Genomic DNA, 21,741 nt, shown 5'->3' on the forward strand with positions numbered 1-21,741 from the left:
CAAGAAATGACAAAATACAGTCAAAAAAATTTAAAAATAAAAGAACATATGAAATGTCTCATTGGAAAAAAGACCTGAAAATAGCTGAAGGAGATATACTTTAAGAATTAGTGAACTACCTGAAAGCCATGATCAAAAATAACAAAAAAGAGCCCAGATAGCCTATTTCATTTTTTCCATCAGAATGTCTTCCTGTTTTATTTCTTGGTTGTTAATAATCAGAAAACTATCAAACAAATTTCTCTTAAAGTATTTTTTCAAAGAAGATTGTATACTTTTGAACATGCATAGGAATCACCTTGTTGGAAGAAAGCTTTTAAGAAGATATTTTATTCTACTTAATTGAATGTTTAAAATTAGTCAACTAAGTAAATACAAAGTTATTTCATTTTCTTTACATCTTTCAGTCAATTATATGATTATAAAGCTGTGGCTTACTTTTTTTATTAAAGTTTTTTATTTTCAAAACACATGCATAGGCAATTTTCAACATTCACCCTTGCCAAACCTTATGTTTCAAAATTTTTTCCTTCCCTTCTCCCCACTCCCTCCCTTAGAGAGCAAGTAATCCAATATATGTTAAACATGTGCAATTCTTCTATATGTATTTCCACAATTATCATGCTGCAGAAGAAAAATCAAATCAGGGCAGCTAGATGGTACTATGCATAAAGCACCAGCCTTGAGATCAGGAGGATCTGAGTTCAAATCTGTCCTCAGCTACTTAACAAACACTTCCTAGCTCTGTGATCCTGGGCAAGTCACTTAAACCCAATTGCCTCAGCAAAAAAAGAAAAAGAAAAAAGAAAAAAGAAAAATCAAATCAAATCAAAATGGAAAAATGAGAACGCCAGATATAGTTCAAGAAGTTTTACATAAAATTGCCCTGATATCTTAGATCCAGAAGATAAAAAAGAAATTGAAAGAATCCATCAATTATCTATTGAAAGAAATTCCAAAATGAAAACTCCCAAGAACATTATAGTCAATCCTAGCGCTCCCAGTTGAATAAGAAAATATTGTAAAAGCAGCTGCAAATAAATAATTCAAATATCATAGACCCATAGTAAAGATCAAACAAAATTTAGCAGTTTCCATGTTAAAAGACCACAGGACTCTATTTAGAGAGCAAAGGAGCTAAGATTACAACAAGAATAACTTACCTAGAAAAACTGAGTGCAATCCTTCAGCAGGAAAAAAAAATGGATATTTAATGAAATAGAGGACTTCCAAGCATTGAAAAGAACAGAATACTGGGAGAAGGAAAAGGCAAAGGTAAAATGGACAAATTTTCTCACAGAGGAGATACACAAGAAAGAGCTTTTAGAGTGGAAGGGAAAATGAGGGGAGGTTGCAATGCTTGAGCCCCACTCTCATCAGAATTGGTTCACACAAAAGCAATTATGTATAGATATCAGTCTTACCCAAATGGAGACAGAAGGGGTGGGGTAATGATGGGGTGATTGTTCTATATTGCCACTTGGGTTAGAAAGTACTTTCCCCATCTTATCTTATTTGGATTATCATCATAATAAGAGAGAGTCAAGTATAGTTGTCACATTTTACAGATGAAGGAACTGAGGCTCAGAGAGGTTGGAAGAGGTACTCATGGCCACAAAGTTAATAAGAGGCAGAAGCAGGACTTTAACCTTTCCCTCTTTAACACCTTCAGTTGCCCTTTCTCTCTGATTAGAGGATGAGAGGGAGCAGCATTTTCTCTTTATAGAGGGGTCAGAACTATGCAGATAATTCTCCATTTCCTACCAGCTACTCTGCTTGATTTTGAATCTAAAGAATATCATCCCCCTGTTGCCCCACCACTCTTTATCCAGATGATTTTTGGGTACTCTCCTCTCCCTTATTTTCTAAGCTCCTTGAGCCCAGGAACTACCTTTTTTTTTTTTTTTCCTTATCTGTATCCCCAGGGTATATAGCACAGTGCCTGGTACACAATAGGCACTTAATAAATGTTTACCAAATTTCAATCTCTTGAATCGGATTCTCGGATTTCCAGTTCAATGCTCTACCCATTCAACTATATTACCTCTTTAAAATCGGGTTGTAAAGAGAAGAGATAAAATCTGAGACTCTACTTAGAACAGATTCTGCCCTTTACTGTTTTCCTAGTCCTATTGACATTTCTGAGATGAAAAGTTGTCAAATATTAGCTGAGGAAAGGCTCATAGCAGAGATACATTTTAGATGGGCAGGCGGCCTCTGAAAGTGATCATGGAGCATGGCCCTGAATAGCAACAGCTCTTTGGGGCCTTGTGTCTCCGGGCTCCCTCCTCATCTGATAAAGCTCTTTCTCAGAAGTGATCACACACTTGTCGCTGAAAAATCAAAAGGACAAGAATTGGCTAAAGTGACAACTGGTGATATGGTGTCCTTCATCAAATACATTTAAGAATATGTGAGTATGTGTGTGCATATATATATAAATAAATGCAAATATATATATACATACATATACAATCTACCCACACATATCCCCTATGTAGCCACTTACCTGACTGACATGAACTGTGAAAACATGATCCAATGCCTCTGTCCCTCTTATAAGTCAAATTAATCTTAAAAGGGCCCACAAGGGTGAGGAAGCATTCAAGAACTTCATTAATAAATATAACTTAGTGACCATCACAGTAAAAGTAAATTACCCCATTTAAAAAACCATATCCTCATTTTTGGAGAAAAGAGGCCAGAGAATCCTGCACCAGGTTTCCACAGTGGTTTTTTTCCAACAGTTTACATTAGTTATTTTATAGCCATACAAGGCAAATGGGCTGAATATTTTTAAAAACTGAAAGAAGCCCAGTATGTCAGGGTGCTAGAAGATCCATAATATCAAGAAATTCAGGTCTTTAAAGTTTGAAAATACCTCCCTTTGCTCATCAAAATGGCAAAAACTGCTTCAAAATGGTTAAATCCCCCGGTGTCGGAGCCGTTAGCACACAGGCACTCTGTTCCCTCCTTGGGGAGGTTTCTTAGAGAAAGGAACCTCCTCTTTTGGAAAACCATCTGGCAATATATGATGACAGTCATAAAACAGACCATCCCCTTTGGCCCAGCAGCACTCCTCTTGAGCATATACACCAAGGATATAATTTAAAGAGGAGGGAAAAGGACCCATATGGATCAAAATTAGTCAGAGTCACTTTATTTATAAAACTGGAAACTGGGAAACAACTTCCTGGCCACCTCCACGTCCTCCTCCCGTATTTCAGCCCTGATCGGCACCTCTGTCCCCACTGGTGACTCCTGGCTCCTGCTTCCGGGACACCCGGCTCTGCGGGGTGAAGCCACGCCTTCATCTTATTCTTCCCAGAATGGGGAAGACACTTCTCGACACCGTGCACCCTCCCGGCTGCATCCATGCACGGCCCTCTCCAGCTCTCCTGCAGAGGCTTCCTTCCCCTGCTAGAAGGTCGGCTCTCTGAGAGCAGGGGCTGCCCGCCATAGGTCTGGCACAAAGGAAGGGAGCTTTGACAAGCAGGCGATGCTTAAATAAATGACGACGTGTTCATAAAAGTATTACTGATAAGCTACAAAAATATGAAGAAAACCATGAGATGTGGAAAACCAAGCCAAGGGAGGCAAAGTGAAATGAGCAAGTCGGGTCAAGGCCATCAGCATTTATTAAGCTCCTACTGTGTTGCCAGGCACTGGACTAAGCACCGGGGTCACAAAGAGTAAAGCCTCAAGGGGCTTCCAGGCTAGTGGAGGAGACAAGATGCAAACCACTGTGCGCAAGCAAGCAATATACCAGATAAACTAGGAATAATCAGAGGGAAGGGACTGACATTTGGGGGGACTGGGAAAGGTTTCTTGTAGAAGATAAGTTCTGATGAAGACTTAAAGGAAGCTAGGAGGCCTGGAGGTGGAGAGGAACAAGGAGAATATTCTGGGCATGGGGGACAGCCAGAGAAAATGCCGGGTCAGGAGATGGTGTCATGTGGGGAAAACAGCGAAGGCGCCAGAGTCTCCAGATCCAAGGATATGTGAAGAAGGGCAAGGTGTAAGAACACCGGAAAGGTCAGAAGGGAACAGAATATGAAGGGCTGAAACCCCAGGGGATTTTCCATTTGATCATGGAGGTGATGGGGGCCAGTGGAGTTTATTTAAAGGTGGGCAGGCTTGTGCTTTGGAAGATAAATTTGACAGCTCAAGGGAGGATGGATTGAAGTGGGGAGAGATTCAAGGCCGGCAGACGCCCTAGCCGACTATTGCAGTGATGGAGGTGCAGGGGATGGGCCTGGACCAAGGGCAGAGCAGTGTCAGAGGAACAAAGCAGGAATAAATGAGGGATGTTACAAAGGCCTTGGTAACTGAATACGGGGGGGGATGGGGGAGAGTGAGGCACTGAGGAAAGCGTGAGCCTGAGGGACTGGGAGGAGGGGCTGTCCTAGACACTTAAAAGGTCATTAGGAAGAAGGCAGGATGTGGAAGGAAAAATATCGAGTTTAGTTTGGAGCATGCTGAGTTGAAGACATACAATAGGAATAAAATACATGAATTGGAACCAAAAGCCCCCAGCTGAAATCCCGGCTCTATAGTCACTGTTAGTGGACCCGTGCGAACCTGGGCAGGCTGTTTAAAAGTCTATGAGCCTCAGCTTCCTTAGCTCTTAAATGAAGGAGCTGGAATAGACCTTCTCCAAGCTTCCTTCCAGCTCTTCCTGGGGATTCTCAGACAAATGGAGGAGGCTGGAGAAGCCTCCTTTCTGAGCCATCCCTCAGCCCACCCACTTGCCCATTGAGTTACCAGTGCCCCAGGTATATAGCATTCTAGCAGCCCAACTGGGTGGTGGGGCCGAGAACCACCCAGCGGCTGAGACACAACCAGAACGTCCTCCTTGCACTGACTCTCACGGAGCAGAGCACCAGACTTGGTGGGGAGCAGCTTCCACCCCAGGAGCCTCCAAACCCAGGACTATGTGACTCTGGGGCTCCCACACCTCTGGAGATTGCTGACATCGTGCTTGTCACATTTCTTCTTAGGAGGAAGAAGTGGCCCTCAGGCCCTCAGGGGAGAAGGGATGGGGAGAACCAGATACTCCCAGGTTCTCCATGGAGGGGACTACAAGTTCAGAACCAGAAAATCCACCCAAAGTGAGCCTGGGTCCTCTATCATGTGCGATAATCTTTGCCCCAAAGAAAACACCAGATAGTGCCTCCCACCCAAAACACACACACATCCCTGTGGGGTCTTCTCTCTGCAGCCTGAGGAGACCTCTCTGAGAGAACACAGTCACAGCCAATCATCCAGCAACTAGTGTTGGAGCAGAAAGGAATCTCAGGAACCACCTGACCCACTCCCCTCCCTGTACAGATGAGGAGGCGGTGGCCTTGGGTTCCTGGCCCACAGCAGGTACCTAGGAGTGCTTGCTGACAGCCATGAGGATCACACCTTGCCCATGACTGCACAGCTACTCAGTGATAGTCTTCCACCATTCTCCCGGAGCGGAGAGCCTTCCACCACATCACAGAGACCAAGGTCAGGAAACCATCAAACGTGGCTCCCAAAGGATGGAACTGTGCTTAGAGGGATATCAAACCCTTCCATCCAGCAGAGTCTTTAAAAAATCATAAAAAAAGAAAGGACCCACGTGTGCAAAAATGTTTGTGGCAGCCCTCTTTGTAGTGGCCAGAAACTGGAAACTAAGTGGCTGCCCATCCGTTAGAGAATGGCTGAATAAGTTACAGTATATGAATGTTATGGAATATTATTGTTCTATAAGAAACAACCAGCAGGATGATATCAGAGAGACCTGGAGAGACTTAGATGAACTGATGCTGAGTGAAGTGAGCAGAACCAAGAGATCACTGTATATGGCAAAAGAGGATTATGTGATGATTAATTCTGATTAACTTGGCTCTTTTCAACAATGAGGTGATTCAAGTCAATTCCAACAGCCTTGTGATGGAGAGAGCCATCTGCACTCAGAGAGAGGATGTGGGGACTGAATGTAGATCACAGCATAGTATTTTCGCTTTTTTTGTCGTTGCTTCTTGTTTTTTCTTTCTCATTTTCTTCCTTTTTGATCTGATTTTTCTTGTGCAGCATGAAGAATGTGGAACTATGTTTAGAAGAATTGCACATGTATAATCTATATCGGATTACTTCCTCTCTAGAAGAGGGGAGAGGAAGGAAGGGAGGGGAAATTTTTGGAACACAAAGGTTTGCAAGGGTGAATGTTGAAAATTACCTTTTCTATGTATTTTGAAAAATAAAAAGCTATTATTATTATTATTTAAATGACTCCAGGAACCAGGCTGATTTTCAATCTCAACATCCTCAGTCGTCAAAACTTCCATGTTGTACGGCTTTAAACTACACAACCAGGCTTGTTCAATCAGACTACAATCTTTCAGGGAAAGCTTCATAAACCTTAGAATTGAACTTCTATCTGGGCTCCACAAGTCTCCTGTGCTCATTCAGATGTCAGATCTCTGGTTTATCCAGACTACTTAACTAGCTAAGTTAACTCATACCACAGGGCCTCTCTGTTCTGCACCCCCATGAACTACAGAAGTCTCCTGCACGGTATTTAAATGCTCAGGAAAGGGATCAAGTCCTTTCTCTGAACAAACCAGATTTTCATGTGCCTTCTGCTCTGTCGAATCGGATACATAGGAAGTGCCCCATATTTTAAGCTTAATAAAGCAGCCATGGAATGTAGGACAAACTGGGTGCTTCCTGCAGTTAAAAGGCAGAATGAGTGGTCTGAAGGCATGATTTATCCAAGCATGGTCTAGGAAGCTTCAAAGCCTCTCATTGGCATGTAACATAAGCCTATTCACAGCAAACTAAAATCATCTAAAAGGTTTAAAAGAGAGAGACAGAGACAGAGAGACAGAAGCAAAGGGGAGGGGAGGGGAGGACAAATTTTTGTAATTAAAATCCAAGCTTCCTGGATCAAAATCTCAGTTTCTTTGACTCATCCACAAACTTATCACAAAAATCTGGGCACCCTAAGGGAAGAATACAAAAAGAAGCTTTAATTTTGTTCTATTCATTTTAAGAATCTTGATTGCTGTGAATGTCATTCATGCTCATCAAAAACAAACACTTGAATAAATAAAGAACAGGAAAGAGGATTGGAGGAGACCTGGTGAACTAGTATTATACACAATTTGGTCCTTAAGCTACATATAGAGAGAGTGAGAGCGAGCTACATGTGTGTGCATATATTAGCTTTAATGTTCAGATGCACCTTTGTGTTTTCTTCAGGGCTGAGGTGCTGACCAAAGGTTGAGTAAAAATTATATGTATGCAATACATATGCATGTATGCAAAATCGATCATTTGGATTACATAATAATGATTTCAGGAGGCATCAAGCACAGAAGGTGAGGAAATAACTAAGAAAGGCCCTGCCTTCAGATTACAGTTTAACACACAAAGAAATCATTAAAATGCCAAACAGACCCCAAGAGATACATGGTAGAAGCTCAAAATATCCACGAGAGATCCAAGGGAGGAAAGATCTTTTCTGACGAAAGGGAGGGATGGAATAGAGGAGCTGAGAGGTGAAAGGATGAGTAGGTAGAGATCAGAGTGGCCCAGTCTCAGGTAATGATATCAGGGGGATAAGGGCTGGAAAGGATAGAAGTTATCCCAGTTTGGCTATCCTGTGAATATGGGGGTAGGAGGATGGGGGGAGCGGGGGGAGCCTTGAAAGACCATACTAAGGAGCGTGAGGTTCATTCTGTGGGTCAGAGGGAGCACCTAAAGGGGCCTATGAGGACTGACATGGTCAGATCTGTGAATGGGCGAACAGAACATGTCAGTGGTATAGAGGGCAGATGAAAAGGGGGAGAGGACAGAAGAAGGAGTGCAGGCTAGGGAGTCTGCAGGGCTCCTCACTGGTGAGAAGGAGGGCCTACTGTCAAATGGAAGCAGGGAGAATGAAAATCGATCGATCCACAAGGAGCTGCCATGTGTCCGTGATGGGCTAGGTGCTGGAGACACAAACACAAATAATAACAATCGTTTTCTCAAACAGTTTGCAAAGCTAAGTCTGAATGTGTCAATATAAGAGAACAAGCAGATAGGGGTTTGGAGGGAGGGCATCAGCAGTGGGAGGACCAGGAAAGGTTTCACGCGGAAGGAGAGACCTGAGGGTACCTGGAGGGAAGAGAGGGTCTCAGGGACACGGAGACCAGGAAAGAGCCCATGGAATAGCACCGAGCCACCAAAAAAGTGACCCACAAAAGGAAGCCAGAAAAGCATAAAGACTTCTATTAGACTTTATAGAACTGATGAAACGTAAATAGAACTAGTGAATAAATATTATAAATGGGGGAAACAATAAGAAAACAATCCAGACTGAATGCTGATCAAGCATAAGAACGATCTTGGTCCTGAAGAAGAGAAGACGGCCCCTTCCAGAGGTTGGAACGACGGGTGCAGAACATTTCGTGTAATGTCAGACTTTTCCCAAAATGTCAGCTAGCTGCCAAACTGTTTTTGCCTTCTTTTTACTTATTTGTTACACAGGAAAAGGAGAAGGCAGGAAGAATACATTGGAAAATGAAGGTGACGTGAAACAAAACTGACCTTTAAAGAGAAAAGTTAATCAGAACCAGGAGAATAGTACTCGTGATGATTATAACAATATAAATAAAAAACAATACTACAAAGCAGCCAATTTACATAGTAAAAACCAATCTTTTGGTAGCAAAGTCAGTCAATAAACGTGCACTTTTAGGTACGATGCAAGTCCCCAGGAATACAAGGGGAAATAACCACAGAGCTGCCCTCGTAGGGATTCCTTTCTAATGGGAAGGGACCAAGTGCAGGTTCTATGTCAAGGCTTTTGTTTGTTTTAGTTTTCAAAGCAGGCTCGAAAGAACATGGAAGGAGAGTGGAGTGCTAAGAAATGACAATGAGATAAAAAGGAAAGGCATCCAATACTATTTATAAAAATCAAATAAAAAATGTTTGAGGGACTCAATTGGTATGAAGGCCCCCATCCCTGGCAACCTACCGTGTGCCAAGCTTCTATCTCAACAAAGAAAGAATTCCCACCTGCCCCTGTCCATGCCAGGAGGGCAATCTCTCTAGGGCCAGGACCCAGTTCTTAGAAGACAGAATTCAGACCTGAAAGGAGGCTCAGCAGTCACTCCATCCAACCACATCATTTCTTCTACAAAGGCCCTCAGTCTCCTTGCATCACAGATCCATCTGCCAGTTTGGCAAAGCCTAGAGATCCCTTACATGCATAAAATAAAATGCAGGGGATTACTAAGGAAAGCAAGTCTATTAGAATACAATGAAAAATAAGGGAAAATTAGGAAAAAATGAAAAACAAGTTCACGAACCCTTCCCCCAGCCAAAGGGGAAGAACTAGAGATCCACAGAAGTTGTGGTCACACTTTAGTTTGACCTAATCAAAGCTGGCATAAAGGAAATCACTTTGAACCTAATCAGACTACAAGAAGTATCTGAAGCCTACAAAAATTCCCTTTCCCTAAACTACGCTTGCCAAAGTCCTAAAGCACATTTTGCACCACATGTTGAATATAATGTGACTAAGCCTTTTATTTTTCAGGTTGTGAGCCTGTGGAGATGCCAGTTAGTACCCCAACATTAATCCTTTTACAAAGCCCAGTGAACCGTTCAGGCCTCTTGGAAATTGTCTTGCAAACCTACAGAAATGACAATAACTCCCCCCCCAATAGGAAGAGTTGGTACTGGCACAGTCTGCACTGGACACCCAGGTGTGACAGACCTTTCCCTTGGACCTCTTCAGTTGTCTTTGGCTGGAAAGTTTACTGCTCCAGGTACTGTTATATGTCATTATTTAAAAGTGTTCAGAGGGTTTGGGGGAGAACTCAGGTAAGTCACTGCCTTTGCTCTGCCATCTTAGCTCCACATCAGCAAGAAACTTTTAAAGAATTATGAAAATAATATCATACACTAATCCAACCATTACGAAGAGCAATCTGGAACTATGTCCAAAGGGCTATAAAACTATATATCCTTTGACCTAGCAGTGTATCTACTGGGCCTATACCCCAAAGAAATCATAAAGGAAGGAAAAGAATCCATGTGTCCAAAAATGTTCATAGTGGCTCTCTTTGTGGGAACAAAGAATTGGAAAATGAATGGATGCTCATCAGTTGGGGAATGGCTGAACAAGTTGTGATACATGAAGGTAAGGGAATATTGTTGTTCTATTTAAAAAATGATGAACAATCTGATTTTAGAAAAGCCTGGAAAGCTTTACATAAACTGATGCTGAGATAAAAAAGCAGAACCACAATAACAGCCAGAATGTGCAATGATCAACTATGAAAGACTCAGTTCTTTTCAGTGGTTCAAAGATCCAAGGCAATTCCAATAGACTTTGGACAGAAAACACCATCTGCATCTAGAAAAAGAACTAAGGAGACTGAATGTAAATCAACACATGTTAGGTTCACTTCTTTTTTCTATTTTTTTCTCTTATACGATTTTTTTTTCCTTTTGTATTGATTTTTCTCTCCCAACATGATTCGTAAAGCAATATGTATTAAAAATAAATTAATAAATTAAAAACAATTAACATTATACAAGAACCTCCCAAAAAAACAGGAATTTTTAAAGCACATTTAAAAAACATGCCACATGACACAGAAATGGTTATCCCAAGAACATTTTTTCAGTCACATCCCCAAATATCCAACCCCAAAAAGGCACCAGCATCACCAACTGTATGAAGGAGTTCGTGCTGGCACTGAAGACTAATTAACTTTATACTGGCTACTGGGAGGGCTGCTTTACAGAATTTTATAACACCAGCATGGAACAGGATTCCAAGAGCCAATGAACGGGGACATTCAACGTAATAGAAATACTCATTAAGACCCATGGCCTGGGCTGTTTTCTGCATGTTGCTGAAGCAAGTCTTTCCATCCTTATTTGGGCCATGTCTAGCCAATTTTCTGAGAATCCAAAGAGCAGAAATTTCAGGCCTAATGTCATAAATTCAATGAACTAATTTATCACTAGCTGCCTATCAGCATCAGTGGAGGGGGTGTCTAAACTAAGAATTCACCCACACCAATAAAATCATAGGCCCAGACCTCCAACAACAAAAAAAATCTTTCATTAAATTTAAAATCAACCTCTCGTTGTTCTATTAGAGCATTCTGCTCCTGCTTATAAAAATCATTTGTCTACCAGTCCCCCTAATATTAAAAGAATAAATCATGTTTCAAGGAGTCAAACTGCTCTTTCAGTCCGTTGCACAAAATACAGTTACTGATTTCAAGAAATGTGTTCCCAAAAGTCATCATTTTATATTTACAAAGAAGCCACTGTTTTTAGAGTTTGGCAGCCTCTTTTACTGTAATACAAACCTGGCTGTATTAAGAGCCAGCCAAATAGAGATTATCTGAGCTGGCTTAATCATATACTGACCAAACAGTACAAAAGAGTCAAAGTTGCTTAAAATTCTCTTCCTTAAAACAATCAAGAACTGTTTTTCTTTTTTTTTCTTTGTTGTTATTAATTTTTTTTTATTTTCAAAACATATGCATGGATAATTTTTCAACATTGATTCTTGCATAGCCTTGTGAACAACTATTTTTCTTAGAGAAAAATTTTAATTTTTTTTTTAAGAAATAAGATATCCCTGAACAGACAATTTTCAGATGAAGAAATTAAACATATTTCTAGTCATAAGAAAAAATGCTTCAAATCACTACTGATCAGAGAAACGCAAATTAAGACAACTCTGAGCTATCACTACACATCTGTCAGACTGGCTAAGATGACAGGAAACGATAAGGATGAATGTTGGAGAGGTTGTGGGAAAACTGGGACACTGATACATTGTTGATGGACCTGTGAATGCATCCAACCATTCTGGAAAGCAATCTGGAATTATGCCCAAAAAGTTATCAAACTGTGCATACCCTTTGATCCAGCAGTGTCACTACTGGGCTTATATCCCAAAGAGATTTTAAAGAAGGGAAAGGGACCTGTGTGTGCAAGAATGTTTGTGGCAGGTCTCTTTGTAGTGGCCAGAAACTGGAAACTGAATGGATGCTCATCAATTAGAGAATGGCTGAATAAATTGTGGTATATGAATGTTATGGAATATTATTGTTCGGTAAGAAATGACCAGCAGGAGGATTTCAGAGAGGTCTACAGAGACTTACATGAAGTGATGCTGAGTGAAATGAGCAGAAGCAGGAGAGCATTATACACTTCAACCACAATAATACACACTGATCAATTCTGACGAACATGGCTCTCTTAACAATGAGATAATTCAAACCAGTTCCAACTGTTCAGTAATGAAGAGAATCATCTACACCCAGAGAGAGAACTATGGGAAATGAGTATGGATCACCACATATCATTTCCATTCTTTCTATTGTTGCTTGCTTACATTTTATTTTCTTTCTCATTTTTTTCTGGTTTGATTTGATTTTTCTTGTGCAGCAAGATAAGTGTATAAATATGTAAGCATAGATTGGATTTAACATCTATTTCTACCATAAGCAACACACATTGGACTATTTGCTATCTAGAGGAGGAGGTCAGGGAAGGGGAGGAAAATGGGAACACAAAAGTTTTGCAAAGGTGAATGTTGAAGAGTTATCCATGCATGTTTTAAAAATAAAAAGTTTTAATAAAAAAAATTTTTAATGCATTGAAAAAAAATTAAAATAAATAAATGAGCTATCCCATGGGTAAATAAACAATCAAGCAAAGGATAGGTAAATTTGGTCATGAATTCTCATTGGATGGGTCTTTATTCTATAAGACCGCCTTGCACATAGTGTTGCATAAATGCTTCACTCATTCATTTAATTGTAACAAGATTCTAACTCCCCCAGAATATAAGGTATTTAGTGACATATAAGATATGTTTGTTTGTTTTTTTGGTCTAGGAAATAAAGGTTAAAATATTTCCATATTCTAGACATAACAGAACCAGGAGGAGGGTATATGCCATATCCTGCCAATCCTTTTTTGATAGAAGTCACTCCTCTAATTTCTAGAGGATCTCAGTTCTTTGCCACTCTGAAATTAAGACAAGATGGAAGAAGAAACCAAATTTGAGTAGGCAAATGGAGATTATAGGATAAATAAACCAAAATGATGATAAGGAAAAAGATTAGTTGGTCCATAAATCAGAAAAATTTTATCTATAATCATACACACACACACACACACACACACATACACACACAATGATTAAAATATAAATGAAAGGAACATTAAAATGAAGGCAAACACTGCTGTGATTAAAATAGTCAATCTAGCCACTAGTAAAAAGCTAATAAATGACACCTCTTTCTTGACACTTTCTTTCCTTGCCTTCCTTGGAGAGGGGAAGTAGAGGAGAGCCTATGCATTCAGAATGCTGAACACACCATCAGAGAGGGTATTACTCTATCATTTTTATCTATTTTTTTTGCTTTAATTCTTTTCCCTGTTAAAAGGTAAGGCTTATTGGAGGAGGGGATAGGAAGTCAACTTGAAAACAGGTTTAAAAAAAAATCAATACATTTTAAAGTTATTTTTTAAAAAAGAAAGAAAAGACAATGATCATTCTCTCATACGCTGCACATTGAACAGACGTCCCAGTTGCTACTCAGGCAGCTTAATCAAAGTTTGGACACTTCCAGTCACTCATCAGTCAAACACAGATTTGATGGCCAAGTCTGGCAGCTGCCTGAATAATCACGATCCCTAACACCCCTCACCTGATCTCCATGGGAAACTGGGCATTGGTGACCAGAAAGCTGGAGATTCGATGCTGGTGCAGCAGTTTCAGGAAGCGATTGATTTCTGGGTACATGATGGGCTCTCCTACAAGCGACAGAGCACAATGCTTCACCTGCAGACCTTCTTCAAAGCGACTGGCTTTCACACCGGGAACTCCTGGGAAAAGGAGACAAGGAAACTAACTGACCCAAGAGGGTAGACGGATGCTAAAACTTTTTGTCATCTCCAAATGGACTGGACAAGGGAGAGGGACTGATCCTGGATGCTGCAAGGAAGAGCTGGTTAAAAGCAATCACAGGAGAAAGAGAAAAAGGTTTCTTTGATTACAAAAATGTCAACAGCTGCTTCTTAGTTTAACGACTACTGATTGAGTAAATTAAGCAATACGGGCAGTCCCCAGTTTTCTAACAGACTAACTTCCAGAATTCTGTTTGTATCAGAAGGAGAAGTTCTCCCAGTAGCATACAATTCAATAAACATTTATTATGAACGAGACTGGGTGGAGTAGGAGACAGAGAAATGGCCCCAAGCTCCGTGATGTTGAGCAAATTACTCATCCTTCAGTGCCCTGAGCAAATTGCAGAAAAGTTGTCAACTGCACTAATAGAGGGTGTTCCCTCACCTGGGAATTTCCTATAACACTGAAGTCACAGGACCAGCCTCTAACCCCATGTGCTAAGGACTGGGCATTTAAAGATGAAAATAGACAGTCTCTGACTTGTGGAGTTTAAACTCTAAGGTGGGAAGGATAGAGGAGGTCCCAAGTGCCACGGAAGGAATACAGCAGATAATTTTAAATACCCAGAGCAATTGCTGTTTTTTTTTTTTTAACTCCTACTTAAGAAAAGAAACCTCTCTCCCCTCCCACAGAAGTCACCTCTCAGTTAACAAGCCTCCAAGAATTCTGAAACAAATCGATCCCTTCCCTATTGGGTACAAAATTCCAGAGTCTGACTCCTTACTGGCCCTAAACATGGGTTTATTTCATAGACAATGGGACGCCACTAACCAAAAGGGGAAATGGCTCAGGACTGTGCCCTGACAAATTTCTCTGCCAAAGTAACAGGAAGGATTGGAAGGGGAAGCTGAGGCTGCTTGCTGCCCAGCCTCCTCAAAGTACCTCCATCTTTCACACTGAGCTACAGAGATCAGGAACGAGGAGGAGGCAAGTCTTTCACAAACAATTCCTCCAGAGATCTACCCTAGATCCACTTTGCTTCTGAAGAAATGATATCTGGGTAACCTTTGGAGCACGAGGATGGTTCCTGGAAGAACCGAGACATACGCTAAAAAAAATTCACCAATGGAATCAGCCTCCCCTGGCACAAGCAGCCAGCCCCAGGCTCTCACTCCACATCCAGGGCCATTCAATCGTCAGCTGCAGAAAGGCGGAAAGGTGTCCATGGCGACAATAAAGCTTGCTCTAAGCCAGCCATTGCCCTAAGTGCTAGGGAGAAAGAGCTGTGAGCAAGATGCAAGCGAGGAGAGCTTATTCTGATGAAGGCACACAAGATATAAAGGGCAACTCAAAAGACAGAGAGGTCCTCCTGAGGAAGCCTCATGGTCTGCAAAAGGCCTGCATAGGGGCAGAGTCTGGGCAAAATGTCACCTATCAAAATCCAGGGGTCCAGCAACAGGGAACCTGTGGTTCCCTCAGAAAAGGATGAGGAGGACAGCTGGATTCTGATCCTGGAGTCAGGAAGACCTGGATTCAAATGCTGCCTCTATGAACTGCTAACTGTGTGACTCTGAACAAGTCACTGACCTCTGTGTGCCTCAAGTAGTCTTTTTTCTATTAAAAGCCTTAGGCTGAAGAACTGCATTGGTGGAAAGAGTCACAGAACTGCAGGATTTAAAAGTCAGAAGGGATCTCAGAGTGCATGTCCCCCTAGCCAAAAACAAAAGCAGCGCCCCACGATTCCATGCTCAACAAATGGTCATTCAGTCTCTGCCGGACGACCCCAAGAATGGGCAGCTCACCACCTTTCAGGGCAGTCCACTGAACTTCTAGACAACCCTACCTGTCCATAAATGGGTGCTAACAGCAAACCTAAATTAAATCAGCCTTCAGCAAGTTCTACCTGTTACTTGTTTCCTGGAAAACTGCTACCTGCAGCTCCCCCAGTTTATACTCGTGGAGTTCCCAGAAGCAGCAGTTAGCTTTGCTCTGCTGGGCCCAGAAAACTGCAAAAAGGCAATTTGGGCTCAAACTTCCCAACAGTCAGACCTGTCAAAAAATGAACACAATGCCTCAGGAAAAGTGTTCCACCCATGTTTGAGGAAAGGCTGGGCTGACCATTTGTCAGGGGCCCTGGAGGGATTTCTGCCTGTGCACAGGTGAGACTTGATGACCACAAGATTCTTTTCAATCCTGAAACGATGTGTTTAACAAACACATCAAAGGCTCCATCTGAGGTGCTAGAAGCCTTCCCTTGGGCTTTCAGTGTTTTCTGTCTACCTCGGGCAGCCCTTAGGTTGTTCACATGCTGCTTTCAATCAATCAACAAACATTATTAAACACCTACTATGTGCTATGGATTCTACTACAAAGACTCCCTTTGTGCAACATGCTTACATTCTACTAGGGGAGACAATGAACAATATATAAGTAAAAAGATAAAATAGAAAAAGAATTCATATAAAATAGCTAAATGCCAGCTAGGTGGGGAAGGAGGGCACAAATAAGTGGAAGGAATCCGGAAACATTTAAAGTAGGAAATGAAAGGAGTCAGGAGATGCTACAGGGTGAAGGAAGGTAAGGGCCTGAGGCTGGGAGACAGAAAAAACCCTTTGCTGAATTGCAGTGTGGGAAGGGGAATAACATTTGATGAGCCTGCAAGGACAGGCTGGGACCAAGTTGGTAAAGGGACTTTAAAGTTAAATGGGCTGGTTTCCATTTTAACCAAGAAAGGATCAACTTGTAGAGTTGTGGTCAGAGTGTGCATAAGAAAAATGATTCTATACCCCTCATTCTCATTCTATCAGAATGGCTCCCCTGCAATGGGGTCTTCCCTATGGTCATTAAATAAGTTATTGGGGAGAGGGGGAGACATGTTTCAGTCTGCTTATTCCAGGGAGCGTCTTGTCCATAGTCCTAAACACAATGTAAACTGTCTTAGATGATGGTGTTCCCAGAGTTGCAGACATATGGCGTCACTGGGAAGCCAAGCTCCTGCCTCTCTGCAGAGCACGGACAAGACACGTGCTTCTGAGCCAGAGCTCACCTGGCACTAACCACCCAACACGGTGGTGATCTGGGCGATTTGCCTTTTCATCGCTTTGTGTTTTTCCAGCATGGATTGTTTGGCTGATTGATCTTGAATAACTCTGAACGTCACTGAAGAGACTTTATGGTAATCCAGGGCTTGGTACAATTAGTACAACATCATTTGCAATTAGAAGTGTTTGGAGAACTTCACTGGAGGCCCAGTGGACTTTTAGCTGGACTCTGTACAGAATATCCTGGCCAACGCCTCAGGCAAGCAAAGATTTCCCTTTGTTTTATGCTGCAGCGGATGCTACCACTCGTGAAAACAGCCACATTAGATCTGTAGAGAATGCAAACACCTCTTGGTTCCATCCCATCTCTGTTCTTTTTCACTCTTTTTGAACCTTCGTCTCTGTGATACCTTTAAAGATCCATCACTAAAGTGTTTTTAAAACAGTGTCGCGGCCAGCACAAATTTCTCCTGATGAAATCGGCTGCTCTTCTCTTCCCAATTTCATCAAATCCCAAAGTCCTTTCCCAATAGAGGGCAACCAAGGAGAGAGCTGACAGGGCCGAAATGTGACGGTTCCAGTACACTGACACAGAAACACCGGCACATTCTGTCCAATTCAGCACACTTTTTAAAGCTCCTACTATGTGCAAGGTTCTGCGCTAAGTGCCAAGAATAAAAGGCTCCTGAAAGTCCCAAATGATGAATATCCTCTTTCCACTGGCATCTCTACACACTTTAGGCCCTTCATGGCTGAGGGGGTTTCTTGCCAAGCATTCCCCGGCCCTATTTCTCTTGTATGTTTCTAACTGTCTTGTGAGTTGACACTGCTCAATCACGTCCATCCTCCTCCTCAATAATGTTTTTCAAGGCACACATTGGGCTATCCTTGGATAATATATCTCACCATGTGGCTTAAAGATCAAAGGTTTGCTGGCTGAAGCAGTCTCTGGTCTCATTAGCACAGTGTCAAGCACACAATAAGCTTAATAATTGTTTATTGAATTGAAACTTCTATTTAAAAAAAGAGATAAAATCAAAGTTTTTATATCTCTCCAATTCCCATTTTTTAAGTCAAAAGTTTGTTTACCCAACTCAGCTGGAAGCTACAGTTAATCTACCCATTGATATCTCCATTCTTTTTGCTAATTCAATATTCGTTTTTGATCCTAGCCAAGCCAACAACTGGACTGAACACAGACAGCCGATTCCGATATGACTGCTTCATTAGTCGATTTCATTTTTGGTGACGTCACTCACTGCCTTCTGATTGTCCTCCAAAATAAAATATCCATCACGCTCATCTATGAGAGTTCTGGCTCAATGAGAACAGCCAGAGCCATGCTCTTCTGGCATTGTTTTTAAGAACAAGGAGTCTCAGACTAGGACTTGTATGGAGTGTGTCTGAACTAAGTTTTTAAAATCAAGATTGAAACTTGGTCCTTAACTAACCTCGTGTTGCCTAGGCAACTCAAAATTAGATATAAAATTTCCTAGTATTCAAAGGCCATAATAGAGTATCATTATCTTCAATCCCCAGATGAGCAGAGGGTAGATTCAATCTGAACTCTAAAATTAGGTTTATCTTTAGGGAGTTGATTATAGCTGGTACAAGGTCTCTAAGGTTTCATTAAGTGGATAGGAACAGAGATGCAGTTACTGATCAGTAAGGTTGACTTTTAAACTATTTAGAAACAACCTTGATCAACTATACAAGTCCCCAAATAGTGATATCTAAATCCATCATATTTGTTCATTTTCACTGAAAGATAAATTTTTTCAATGCTGTGGTTCCCCTCACAAATGAAAGGGTTTGTAATTGAAAGTTCTCCTAATAACTTTAAAAACAAGGCCTTCAAAGAAACCATGAAGGCCACTTGATTCTCCATTTGAGAAAAATGTGTTTTTCTGTTCCTTACTTGTCATGGAAAAGAATAGTCAAGTATACAAATCTAACTACCATTCAAGAGAAAAAAGGATTTTAAAAAATTCAATCAATTAAATAAATGATCCTTTAAGCATTCAGACAACAAAACCCTTATCTACCAATTACCCTGGAGGAGAAATGGTCATCATTAACTACTGACCACAGCTGACCTGGTATAACAGTAAAGATCTCATAGCCAGAGTTCATTACACTGATCTTAGCAAAACTAGACCTAAGTGATTTTAACATGATGATGTTCTTCACTGTCTCAGAGGAAAGCAAGGAGAGGACATCATTTCCTTACTCCCTTGAAATTAGAGGTATGGGAACAGAAGGCAGCCCGGGAGCCATTATGCACATTTTTCAGACAACAAATTTATAGCAATGTTTCCTAGTATAGTTTCTTTTTCCAAGTCATTTATAAGAAATTCTTTCAAAAAGTCCCAAGGCTTTTCCCTAAAGCTGTATATTTTTGACAAACTATATTTTTCTAGAACATAAAGTCTTGCTACCCTACATATTTATTATTTTCTCCTTAATTAAACAATGTGTTTTATACCTGTTACCTAATATTTCTTCTCTAATCCCAGATGCCTTCTTATAGCACTATGTTCACCAAATACCTATTGTGTTTCATTAAAGATATGAGAATATTTTTACAAGCTTCTAAACTTTTTCCCTCTCTAGATAAATTCTCCATTTTATTTTTAAAAACTGCTCAGCCAGTATTATCATTTATACCAATCATACATATTACTCCTATTTTTAAAATTCATACTAAATTATAAATATGCCTCTCCCTTCAATGAATAATAACAATATAAATTTAATTCACAGTTCTTGCTGACATACATACAATTAACAGGAATTTTCCCTATTTGCTTCCAGAAAAAAAAAAAAAAGGAAGAAGTGTCTGAAAATATGTATTTTCTTTGTTATTTTATTTATTTATGCAAATATTTAACTTTTTCAGTGTTCTCTTTATTCCTTTCTCATCTGACGTACAACTTCTTATCAAGTACTCCTCAGAACAATTTTAAAACTCTACTTGTCGAAATTATCTGTTTGAGATCCTTCAATTCCAGTTCAATCTGAAGCTCTGGATAAAAAAGCCCCATTGGAGTTTGGCAGGAAAGAATAATGCAAGAGCTTGCAGACATAGCTATCATAATCCATTAAGCAAAGGCGCAAGCTTTGCTTTGCTCCTTCCTTCCCCCACTCAAAGCTCCAACCTAAGACAGATGTAATTACCTTGTGTCAATGGCCATACCACTGAGGGGCTAAAGGGACACACAACATGCTGGAAGCAAAAATAAAGGAATTTATCTTGAAGTTAAAGAATAATGCAATTTTTTTTAAGGAGTATAAATGGTGTCAGCAATGGGAAAGCTTCAATCAATCATTTCCTTCAGTGAGTCATTCATTTAATAATCATGTAACACATATGGCATAAATAACAACACAAGTTAAAGTACAAAAGCAAATCTTTAAATAAAAAAACTAACTTGCTAATGCAAAAGCTCCTGGCACCTTCCATGGAAAAATGCTGACTAGCACAGACACTCTGAGCCCCATGCAGACAGCAGGGGCTAGTTAATTTTTCATGTGCACAAAAAAGAAGCTGGTAAAGGTCATGACAATGAGGTGTTTTAAGGAATTAGTGTATCAACAGAAATGAAACTAAGGTGTCTCTAGGCAAATCCAGTACAGTAATGCAAAGGTCTGCCATATTCCTTGACCTTTGGCCTGATCCGGCATCCACTCTGGTGGGCATCAGCTAGGGATGGCATCTCATCCTAATGATGGCAATTCACCCAAACCTGGCCACTTAGTGGGAATTAGAGAGCAGAAAGGGCCAATACCCGCACTCCTAAAGGAAGGCGGCCACCAGAAAGTGAGCTGCGTCAAGAAGAGGGCAGCCCAGGAAGCTAATGTACAGGGCAAGACCAGCAAGATTTAGAACAGGCCCGGGCAGGAGATGAACCAGCAAGTTAGGCGTGACTGTGGGAAATTTTTTTCTGAGCAGAAAAAAGTACTGAAGAAATGCTAAAAGAATATTGGCTATAAGAGAAGAAAAAGAGACTAAAGAAATTAAAGAAGGTAATGAGAAAACCAAAGTATCACTCTTTGCAGATAATAAGATGGTATACCTAGAGAACTCTAGAGAATCAACTAAAAAACTACTAGAAACAATCCACAACTTTAGCAAAGTTGCAGGGTACAAAATAAATCCACATAAATCATCAGAATGTTTATACATCACCAACAAAGTCCAGCAGCAAGAGATACAAAGAGAAATCCCATTCAAAATAACTGTCAATAGTATAAAATATTTAGGAATCTATCTGCCAAGGGAAAGTCAGTCACTATATGAACACAACTACAAAACACTTTCCACACAAATAAAATCAGATCTATCAGTTGGAAAAATATCAAGTACTCATGGGTAGGCCAAGTGAATATAATAGAAATGCTAAAAGACTAACTGAAAATTGGTAATACTTAAAGGGTAAACTGATTTCAAGTCCAGGAAAAATAATTATGAGAAATTTCTAACTGGCAGATCTTTTCTTTTTTTAATGTCTGTTTTTTACAACACAGAATGAACTTTTCCAAAGACACATTAATTAAAGCTGAAAGGTAATTAGGTTTTCTTTCCAGGCCAGCTCCCCCAAACCATAAAGTATATGTCTAACTACAACTAACCAATATTATTGACATCAACATGCTATGTTTCTGATGGAAAATGCACTCGCATTTCCAAGTCAAGTACAGCTGTACCCAAATTTACCTTTGACAAGAATGGATCTTCCAGTATTGAGAGAAAAGAAGCTCTACCCAAAGGTCAGGAAAAGGAGGGCCTAT

General features: G+C 40.6%; 1 protein-coding gene across 1 annotated transcript in view; it reads right to left on the minus strand.

Annotated features, from left to right (window-relative positions):
* The window catches only part of LOC127558739 (S-adenosyl-L-methionine-dependent tRNA 4-demethylwyosine synthase TYW1-like), a 214,641-nt gene that overhangs the window by 96,701 nt on the left and 96,199 nt on the right, over positions 1-21,741 (minus strand). Inside the window, exon 12 of the mRNA XM_051992012.1 lies at positions 13,710-13,887. Coding sequence (XP_051847972.1) covers positions 13,710-13,887 — 178 coding nt within the window. The remainder of the gene's footprint in view (positions 1-13,709; positions 13,888-21,741) is intronic.

This window comes from Antechinus flavipes, chromosome 4, assembly GCF_016432865.1.
Source record: "Antechinus flavipes isolate AdamAnt ecotype Samford, QLD, Australia chromosome 4, AdamAnt_v2, whole genome shotgun sequence".
Classification (NCBI taxonomy): Eukaryota; Metazoa; Chordata; class Mammalia; order Dasyuromorphia; family Dasyuridae; genus Antechinus; species Antechinus flavipes.